The 11130-nt window shown below is 37.6% G+C and overlaps 1 protein-coding gene across 4 annotated transcripts in view; it reads left to right on the top strand.

Moving 5' to 3' along the window:
* The window catches only part of ICA1 (islet cell autoantigen 1), a 59345-nt gene that overhangs the window by 24411 nt on the left and 23804 nt on the right, over positions 1 to 11130 (top strand). For all 4 annotated transcript variants that reach the window (XM_008629935.2, XM_017729326.1, XM_017729325.1 and 1 more), the window contains exons 7-8: positions 9400 to 9525; positions 9708 to 9806. In XM_008629935.2, coding sequence (XP_008628157.1) covers positions 9400 to 9525; positions 9708 to 9806 — 225 coding nt within the window. The remainder of the gene's footprint in view (positions 1 to 9399; positions 9526 to 9707; positions 9807 to 11130) is intronic.

Raw genomic sequence — 11130 nt, 5'->3', positions numbered from 1 at the left:
ACAAGGCTGGAAAGGAAGTGAGACAGTAGGAAAAAAAAGGAGAGAAAGGAGTAAGATAAATGTCTACGTGTTTACATAAAGGAGAGAGGGAGAGCTATTCAATTTCTGTGATAGCCATCACTGAATATGTCAGAAGATGGCACAACCAGCCTTTGTTTTTTGGAGCGGAAAAAAGGAAGCATGTTCAAGCCAGCCATAACCTTATATCCTCACAGGGTTCAGAGAATTGCTCACATCTGCTCACTGTCAGTGGTTGTGAAGTAAGCAGTTCTGGCCATGGCTTACTCATTACTACCAGGCTGGAGTTGTGTGGTGTGTGAGCCAACAGGCTGAAGGCATTAAAATTTTTACAGGCCAAATACAGAAAAACTGAAGAGGGAAATGTGGCATAAATGTGACACAAAGACCAAATTTCATATACTGCCAAAAAAAAAAAATCCACAGAGAAGTCATGGTGCATATCCATGGCCTGATGTTTTGCTAGGTATTTGTATATCTTCTAGAAAAAAATCCTTTGTTGGGATTTAAAAATAATAGTAGTTAATTCAGTGTACCTAACAACATATTTTCTTACCTTAGATTGTTCTACTGCTGTTAAAGTAAAAAAATGCAGCAAAGCTCATTAAGCACATTGCTCTTTAACATGGCATTCTCCTTGACCCAGACCATAGACATGGATTTCAAACAGGAAGAAAAACACATGCTTCTAACCCAAAGCAATGAGAGGATAATAACAGAGCTAGAAATTAGGGCAAAGTTACATAGGCAGGAGAAAATAAAAGCACAAGGCTCTGTGGTTAAAGAAGAGAACAGAGAATGGTAGTTGTACTTCATCTGTGATACATTTGTACCCTGAGCACAATGGTCTCACCTTCAGTGACTGGAGATACACTGTTTTGTTGTTTGTATGTTTGAAGTTCTAGATTAAAGAGTTCTTTTGTGTATTTAATCACAGTTTCATCTCTTTTATATATTTATTTCTTTTCTCCCAGCAGCAAAGTGCTAATTGCAGCTTTACAACTACAGTTGAAAGCTTTTTGCTGCAAGAGTGTTTGTGAAGGTCTTATGTAAAGATGTAGCTTAGCTGTTAGCCAGTGGTGTCTCTTGGTGCAGTATGAGCAAGCACAGATCACATTCCACGTCTCTGGATTAAAAACCTGGAGAGGAGAGTATCAAAAAGTGTAAAATGTAATACAGGGACTAGGGGAAGCTACTTAGATGAGGTGTTTCTAAATCAATCTGTCTCATTTAACAAAGACAAGATGAAAAAGTGGTTGGACCACGGTACATACATAAGCTGCTGAGGCTCCTCAGTCTGTTCATAAGGAGTTCATCAAGAATCACGGTGTGGAAGCTTATACTGAATGAATTAAAAGGGTAAATAAGCACACATTCAAACACAATTATTAGCAATAAAGGAAATATTTTTCTGGACATCATTTAGGTTAGGGTTTATCAAACAGAGCTTCAGACATGTGCTATGTAGATGTCTACACCTAAATTGATCAACAAGAATTTCCTGTAGAGTGGAGAGAAACAGGGTAATATGAAGTGAACTCTAGGTGTCAGTTGTTTGTGTTTGCTAGATCTCCATCCACTAACACAGGCCACAAGGTAACAAGGTGAATGTCAAGGCCTGAGCTAGGCACACTTAGCATACCTTTGTGGAAGGCATGCCTGAGGGTAAGGCAGGAGTAGTATTTTGTGATGTTCATCTGCTGATTTGTACTGCCTGTAACATCTCTGGTGAAATACATAGCAACTGTCTAGCAAGGCTTTTCTGGAAAACCTGTGGAGCTTCCCAAAGCTGTATTAGGTATGAATGACCAAGGTGTGTACTCTGGGACAAATTCTGGTAAAAACTGAGCAAAAATAGTAATGACAATTTTGAAGAGTCATAATGGCTCTCCTCAAGAACTGCCATGGACCATGTCCTATTAGGACATTTGAAAATCACAAAATTGGAGAAAATATGATACACTTTTTGGTGCTTCCTGGAGTTTAACATTTTGTCATCCACAGATACCAAATTTCTCTAATGAAATGTTTTTAACATACTAAAAAGTAAATTAATATAAATTGTAAAAAATGTTTGACAAAGTTTGCATGAGAGCTTCTGGGTTTGGAAGAATAACATTTTGGTTATAATGTGACTTTTTTAGTATATTTAATCTCTATTTTTCTTCATTGTAGCATAAGGAGAGCAAAATACATGTTTAGTTCTTCATTGTAGCATAAGGAGAGCAAAATACATTTAATTCATGGAGATTTGATGGTTCTGACTAGAATCAGTCAAAAATGTCCGTATTAAATGAAAGAACCTTTTAATCAGCTTACACTGACTTTATGGTCATTCTGTTTGTTGATAGTTTATGTTTCATATTGAGTTGCCAGGCAGAGAAACATGATCTGGTCCCAGTACATACAGTGAAATGCAGCTACTGTTACACTCATCCATGTTAAGCTGAATTTGTCTATATGCTGTTATGGAGAAATATAGCATTGCTTCTGCCTTTTTCCTTTTTTTTTCCTTCATTTTCTTTAGCACTCTTCTTCTGTTGCTTACACTGAATTCCAGAACTGTCATGAGCAATTAAATCTAAAATCTCTGAGTAATTATGGAAGGTAATTTTCTAGTAGGTATTTGCAATTACTTCAGTTGGCATTGATTTCATTGGATTATGTTGGATATCGCTGTGTTTTAGTGGAATCTTTTATTTTTTTCTCACCATGAACGTTTCAGCCATTAGAAAAAAGCCATTAGCTTAAGAGTATTTGTGTTGTCTTTTATCTTGTGATAGACTTGCCTTGTTCAAGTCTGTATATAATGAGAGATTTCTACCACTTCAGGACATCAGAAAGTTGTATCATCTTCCTTTCCAGAATCTTTCTCTCTTGCAGTGCAACTGACCTAATACATCTTTAATTCAGCTTTCACTTACCTGCTGTCTTTCCACATGAATTTGCCAATATATTTAAGCTACCTCACAACAGGACATAACATTTTTGACAGCTGTTTCAGTGTTATTTGCTTGTACTGCTGTAGCAACTGGGTATCTGAGTCATAGGCAGCAGCTCCACTCCACTAGTTTTGCATAGGAAAAGAAGGCAGGAGTCTGTACAGCAGGTGTGCCTGCAGTTTTTCCTTTCCTCTCCTCACACAGGCATAACTGCTTTTACAAAGCTGACATACCAGTTCTTTTATGGCAGAAAGGCAGACAGTACTTTCCATAGAATCATAGAATGGTTTGGGTTGGAAGGGATCTTAAAGATCATCTAGTTCCAGCCCCTTTGTCATGGGCAGGGACACCTACCATAGAAGGTGTTTGGTTGTTTCCAGAGTGAGACTGATAGGCATGCAATGGTAATTAAGTCCTTTATATGATTTGCAACATGACTACAAATTTCCTTAATCAAGCTTAATAGAATGAGGTGCATAGGGCTTTTGCACAAGCACAGAAAATTATCATTAAGTCCAAAATGGCAGATTTAAGAAATGTATTACTGGAACTTGTTCTGCTCTAAAATTATCTTAATTCAAATTTCAAGAATAGTTTAATTTCTTGAACAAATGTGATGTACATCTGCTCAGCTTCAGACTTAAAGATATAATTTGGATCTGTTTATACTGTCCAAGTAGTTTTCCCTTTTAGCTAGACATGGCTCACTTAAAAAATTCCATCTCCTAAAATTAATTTCTACCAGTGTTTCTCATCAGATCATAAATGAAGATTTTAATAACCAGGGTAGAAGCAGACGAGCAGAAGTATGCCCACTCTTCTTGAACCATTGTTTTTATGTGTTACTCTTAAAAAATGATGGAGCGGAGATTGATGAATGCAGTAAATGCTATTCCAACCCAAGGGAACATTTGAGTCAAAGTATAGTCTGCTAAATGCAGAATATATCAAAGCACACGGAAATCAGGTGTCATACTGCGCAAGGCGTTGGAATTCCTTACATTGTACGTGGAAAAGTTTAGTTACAGGCATTATTTTGCATAAAACATTACCTTTTCTGTTCTCTGACTGCACATTATCAATCTTGAATTTAAAAGAAAAGGAAACATAAACCGGTAAGTACTTAGTTATGCTCATGTGAAAGTGTAATGGGTGCTCCTTATCAAAACACCACTCAAGCTATGAAATTACTAGAGTTTGTGGGAACTGAGGGTCTAGTTCCTTGTGTTTTCTGTGCCATATGCAGAAATGCTGTAAGTTGTGCTCTATGGTAAATACTCGGTCCTCAAACTGCAGTTTGATTTCATTTTCATGTAGTCTTTACAGCGATCAGGTATGTCAGAAGGTGCTGTACTTATTTAACACAAAGATTTGCACTGATTCCATCTGCTGGTAGAGTTTACCAAAAGCCCCGAACAGGAAGGTTTGCTATGTTCCAGGCATTTTTCCCCCTTGATTTACTTACCCCCCTCCTTCCAGCCTATACACACACTGTGCATGCTTTTCAGATCGAGTAAGTGAGAGGTTGGGTGTCAAATTAGACTAAAAGCATCTGTTTCTCCTTCTATGCTGGAAATGCTGAGACAAAAATAAACTGTATGTAAAGTGAGTTAGTGCATTTATCCGACATAATTTTGGAGATGATGCTTCACTAGTTGAATTGTCCCTGAAATTAGTCTACTACTGAAAACAAATTTTGCATTTTATAGGAGACTAAAAGAAAGTAGTAACACAGATGTACTGTAGACAACATATAAAGACTCCTTGAAAGCACATGACAAATCTGTAGTTTAGTAACTGAACATATTGAATAGAGTTTTTTAACTGGGTTTGAGCATTATTTTTTTTTTTAATGTTAGCATGCTTGAAGATTAGAATTTTTCTGTTCAAATAAGGATTTCCAGCATACCTGCTGAAAAGTAGCTCTGTGGAGAAGGACCTGGGGGTACTGGTGGACAACAAGCTGTCCATGAGCCAGCGGTGCCCTTGTGGCCAAGAAGGCCAGTGGTATTCTGGCATTCACTAAGATGAGCATTGCCAGCAGGTCGAGGGAGATGGTCCTGCGTGTCTACTCTGCCCTAGTGAGGCCACACCTGGAGTGCTGTGTCCAATTCTGGGCTCCTCGGTGAAAAAGAGACAAGGAACTGCTGGACTGGGTCCAGTGGAGGGTGACAAAGATGATTTAGGGACTGGAGCATCTCTTACGGGGAAAGGCTGAGGGATCTGGGCCTGTTCAGATTCTGGAAGAGAAGACTGAGAAAGGACCTTGTCAATGTCTTTATCTGAAGAGAGAGTGCCAAAAGGATGGACCAGGCTCTTCTCAGTGGTGCCAAGCAACAGGACAAAAGGCAACAGGCAGAAACTGATGCACAGGAAGTTCCACCTGAACATGAGGAAGAACTGTGCAGGTGACCACGCTATGGAACAGATTGTCCAGAGAGGCTGTGGAGTCTCCATCACTGGAGATATCAAGAAGTGTCTGGACACACTCCTGTACCATGTGGTCTGGGATGGCCCTGTTTGAGCAGAGACGTTGAACCAGAGGACCCACTGTGATCCCTTCCAACCTGATCCATTTTGTGATAGTTTAAGAAACTCCGTTAGCAAATATTTGCCCTTAGAGTCAAGCATTCTAGAATCTGACTTTTGAGCCCCCAGGATTTAGGATTGTAGCATTTCTTTATTTACTTATATATTTCAGTCCTTTGAAATTATTTCAGGTTTATCTGGCATCTTGTAGTTTATCAAGCTGTTGATTGAATAAGATACTGCTTTCCAAATTTATGTTTTCTGTGTGCTCTCTGTGAATATTGTACTTAGGTGTTTGCATTGGGAAATTAAAAGCAGGTTGTTCTAGGTTGCTGCTTAGAAAAAGACAGAGTAATAATCTTTTTTATGTCAAGAGTACCATAAGATTTCTCGTATAGTGTAAATCTCACATCTAGCACCTTTAATTTCAGATGCTTAGAAGCTTGTTTGTCATCAAATAATTCAAGTTGTGTTTGGATCAGGGCAGTTCTCCTAGGGCCAGGAAAATCCTGACAGTTTTCAGACCAGGAATTTCGAGAACTTTTATATGTTCAGCTTTAATAAACATAAATATATGAATAAAAATTTGCAGGACTGAGACCACAGTGGGGTCCTGTTTCTCATGTCTTAAAGAGTAATTGCAGAGAAAGGAGAAGATTAGTATGTATTATATGAGCTTTCCCTAGAGTAGAAAACCAAAGGTTCATTCTGATGATTTGTGTGGTATTAAGTAGATTGTGTAAGCACTTTGTGAGCACTAAGCTTTTACACCTAATTCCTGAAGCCAACAAGTAATCTTAAAAGATGTCTAATAATAATTTCAATTGAAAATTCATTTATTGGCACAGATAAAAAGCAAAAGGTCATGCTGATGTAGCGTGTGGTGTTCTTTCTTGGTTATCCTGCACTGCTGCTGAAAAAAGGAGAATGCTTCTGCTCAATAAACTTTCAATATATCAAAAAACCTAAAAGCATCCTTAATTTAATAGTTTTCATAGTATCACATCTTTCCTGGTTGGCAAGAGAAATGTGTAGCATTTGATAACGCAGCATTAAGTATCTTGAATCATCCATAGGAACATGATAAAAATAAGGGGTTGTGTTCCACATTGTGTTGTAGATCACCTCTTTCTTTTTATGAATGTTTTAGCTTTTAAAAGAGACACTAATTACATGTTCAGTGAAGATAAATGCCAACCTTGTTCTTTGCTAAATGTCCCTGAAGAATGTATGCAGGAAGACCGCAACTCAAACTTTACAGGTGCTTTTGTTCTATCGATTTTTTTTCTCCTTTCTTAAAGAGTTGGAGTAGGAATTCATAATTATATTTAGTAGTACTTCTTTTCTTTTAACTTGTGGCTCACCATCTCTGATAGATGGTGAACTAATATTCTTTGCTTACTTGGACTTTCAGTCTACAAAGCCACAGCTCTTCTTACTGTGCTTTCACCAGTGCTGTGATATAACGAGTAGGAAAGGGATTCTGATCTCAGCTGTACCATTGTAAAATATAGTTATATATGTGACACATTTACATCACTAGAATTTCTCTGGATTTTCATGGCTGTAACTGAGATTGGTTTTTTCAAAGCCCTCCAACATCTCTTACTTAATTCCCTACCCATCGCAGCGATTCTTTATGGCAAAAGGTGTGCGTAACCCCGTGTTTGGATTTCGGTTATAAGTTCCTTTTTGCACAGGCCCATGATTTTCTTCACAACTCTCCTTTTCACACTAAAGTTGTAACTGTGCTCTCAGGCACTTAAAGCTAAAGCAAACAGAGGACTTGAGGACCTAACACAGGACAAATGTCTTTATCCAGCACTGGATAAAGCTTCTACGTTCCTCCTGCCGCTGCTCCTATCTTCCTCCGTTGCTGCTCAATTTTGGAGGTTCATAAGCTCTTTACCTATGTGCTGTTTTGACTAGGCAGCTGTGCTTTTCACAAAGTACTGTACTTCATAGTAGATATCTTGGCAGTAGCTATTCCTTGCTTTTTATGTCATAGCTTAGCATTTGTCATGCTTGCCTAAGAAGTGGAAGCTATTGGGGCAATTTCCTCTTTTCTGAGGAAATTCAAATCTGTCTCTACCTCACTAAAACATCTCCTAACTACCTAAGAAGTCTTCCATCTTCTGGAGACCCTTTTTTGTTTTTGAACTCTTCAACATGCAAAGATGACAAGCAAGACAACATCAGTGAGATGTTTTACTCACGTGGTTAGAGCACTGGATCCAGTCAGAAGTTTCAGTTGTAGTTATTATTACCAGAGCTTAAGATTTGTTCATTGATTGCTTGGTGTATAATATGTGGAGTTGTCTTGGAAGACTTCCTCTTCTGGATGAATGCAGTAACCACAAAGCTATTTTGTAAAGGTAGAGTAGCTCTGCTCTTTACTACAATAAGAAAAAGTGTTCGAGTTTTTTTTCTTTGGCATCATCCTTTTCTGTTATTAAAATCTCACGTGTAAGATTCTGCATTTATGAGAGATTTTGAGTTGTGGTAGTTTCTTCCTTATGAACAGATTAGGCTGATGTGCAGTATTGCTTATGCAGAGCTGATCTGATCAGTGAAATAAAGTTACCATGGGTCCAGCAGTCCAAGAGTCCCACAGTTTGTATGAGTAGGTTATCTGGTGAATTTGTGATGCAGATCTTTGGCTGTTTTCCTGCCTGGTTGGAGGTCTTGTATACTCTGGGTTTGGGAAAATAAGATTAGAAGTACAGTAACCATAACGTTTCAGATTGCATTATGAGATGTATGTATTTGTTCTTACTGCACAAGGAGCTTGCTGCAAAGTTCCAGATTCACTTCTGAAGATCAGGAGCATACATGTTTGTCAAATCTCTGATTGAGTTTGCATATTCTGGACAAAATGAGTTTACTCTTGGAATTAGGCCACAAAAGGAAAGAAATGTATAATTTACTACAGTAGTTTGTTTTCACGGTAAAACATTTCATTTTTTGGGTAAATATTTTAACTGTGAAAGAGTAATAGGACATTCATGATGTTTTGTGGTTGGAGTGCTTCCCATTTCATTGGAAGAAAACTATAACAAAATGTGTTTACGGAATTTAAACAAATTTCTTTCATTAATATAGTATTTGGGTAGTGTGCAAAGCTATCACAAAAATGGGAACTCCTGGGTATGAAATGCCCACATCAACCTTCTACCATGATACAAAATCATGTCAATGTTGTTGTCAAGCATATACAGTTTGTGGAACAGGGTGTTAATACATGTACTTAAGGTACATTTTTATGTACTTAACAGGTGGTAGAAAAATAGTTTGAAAAACAAAAACTTTTTGAAACTGAAATTGTTAATTGGTAGGAAAAAGGGACTTGATATTTTTCCGATAGCAATAAACAGGAAAGGCGCTCCCATTTTAGAAGGAAAACTTTAATGAGTGAAATTTTTGTAGCAGATCAAAGATATTGAAGTGCTATATCATTGCAGATAAGACTTTAAAGTTTGTCAGCATGATTTGTCTCTTACTATAGGTACATGGAAATGTCTCTGACTGTGCACCTGTATATTATGTAGTAAACTTTTAGCTACAAATTTGTTGGTTGGCCTTTGAATTTGTCATTCTTGAAAGAGATACCAATATAAGTATGTTTTCCAATTGTTTTCAGTATATATTTTATACTAATATCCATCGTACAAAGAGGGGTTAGAAAACAAAAATTCTTCACTGAATATATCACAAAAAGCAGTAACAGAGACGATAGGAAGAGTACCATTTATCAGCCTGTTTTATCTTAATTTCAGTGTGATTGATGAAAATATAAATTGCAATTGAGTCTGTTCAGTTGTCCGATTTTCCTAGATGTTGTATTAGTTTGCTCTTTCATTAAAAATGGAGGAAAAAAACACTACATAAACAATTGTCCCTTTGTTTGAAGGTTCAAGCACAAGTGCGACATGCAAAACTCAACTTTGACAAACTGAAGACTGATGTCTGTCAAAAAGTGGATCTTTTGGGAGCGAGCAGATGCAACCTCCTTTCTCATGTGTTAACAACATATCAGGTATCCAAGGAAAATGTTGACCTCTGAAAGAATGTTTTCCTGCTAATGTGGTTTTTTAAGAGGTTACCATGGCAATAGTCAACTGTAAGAATATGTAACTAGCATTGGAGGGAAGATGTGAAATTTGCACTGAAAACAGATTTGTTTTAACATTGGCGCTGAAATTTTACCCTGCCTTACAGACAACACTGCTTCATTTTTGGGAAAAAACTTCACACACAATGGCAGCCATCCATGAAAGTTTCAAAGGTTATCAGCCATATGAATTCACTATGTTAAAGGTAAGAAATATATAGATATATATGTTTGCCCAGTGATAACCGGTAAGAGATCATACAAGGATGTAGAAAGCACATGTTGATATTTTTCCCATATATTTTCTGACACTTTTAAGTTTTCTGTTTAATGTCCATCTAACTAGTAGGATAAAAAATTGTATGTCTAGTGCAGTGACTAAGGAATATTTCAAAGGAAGACATTATTAAAGGCTGTGGGATTGTGTTGGATTATTCATCTAGTAGAATTAGGGATTTAGGTTGCTCTCCAAAATCTCAGGAGTGAATTAATACTAACTATGTTGCCTTTGCATTTGTTTTTCACAGTCTTTAAGAACACCTTTTTTGGACTGAATATGAGTAAGTGGATACTCAGGGCTCCCCCATCTGTACTCACTTTTTAACCCTTTACTGGGAAATACTGTTTTGTAGTCTAGTGGTATTTGCTGATCCTTTGTAAACTTTCAGTATGGTATATGTGCAATATCTGACTGAAGCCTGAGTTCAGAGTTTTGCCAAGTATCTAAAAATAATCACTAAGCTTTGTGTGTTTTCCTGGTCATGTTTTCCTTGCATATGAAGCTGTTCTATGTGTTGCAATTTGAGACCCAGTAGAGGAATGGGAGAACAGTGAAAAATTTCATGAACCTACCAATTATCCTCATAGGCGTTTTTGTCCTGTAGTTATTTTGGGCAGTGCAGTAACTACTTGATTGGCTACTATTTGCATGGGAGAAAAACAGTGTGTGTGACAGAGGTCTGATAGAAGGGTTGCCACGGGTAGGAGAGTGAGGAATGAACAGCATGCGCAAAGCCACTCTTTGCTTGGAGAGACAACCCAGTTTGACAATGATTTCAAGTCACAGCCTCAATCCATGAAATCCTTGTGCATTTGTCAAATGGAAGTTGGGCTGCATTATGCCTTAGAGCCTGTGGCTCCCCCTGAGCTCCTGGAAAAGAAGCACCTGAAGGTATAAGGTGTAATTCACCCCAGACTACCAAACTTGTCTGTACATTACTATGCCATATTTAAAGATGTTTTCTAGAATGTGGGATGGGACAGAGCAGTTTCTAAACTGTGCATAAAGAGCTTGTGGAGACTGTTACTTCTGCAGCTTGAAACATCACAGCAGACCAAACAAATTTCAGGCTCAATCTTTTCGTGACTGAGGAGGTTTATAAACTGTTTCATCTTACCCAGCCTCTGAAGAATCCTGTCTTGCAGGAGAAATCCTCATTTGCTATGAAGTTAACATAACTGTAAGCCTCTTTCTTTCATAGTCTGCATCACGGAAGATGGGTTTTAGTCAGAGTTTACAGTCAGATTTCA

The sequence above is a fragment of the Corvus brachyrhynchos genome, unplaced genomic scaffold, assembly GCF_000691975.1.
Source record: "Corvus brachyrhynchos isolate BGI_N302 unplaced genomic scaffold, ASM69197v1 scaffold142, whole genome shotgun sequence".
NCBI classification, from domain to species: Eukaryota; Metazoa; Chordata; class Aves; order Passeriformes; family Corvidae; genus Corvus; species Corvus brachyrhynchos.
The sequence above is the reverse complement of the archived record's forward strand: the minus strand, read 5'-3'. Positions and strand labels throughout refer to the sequence as shown.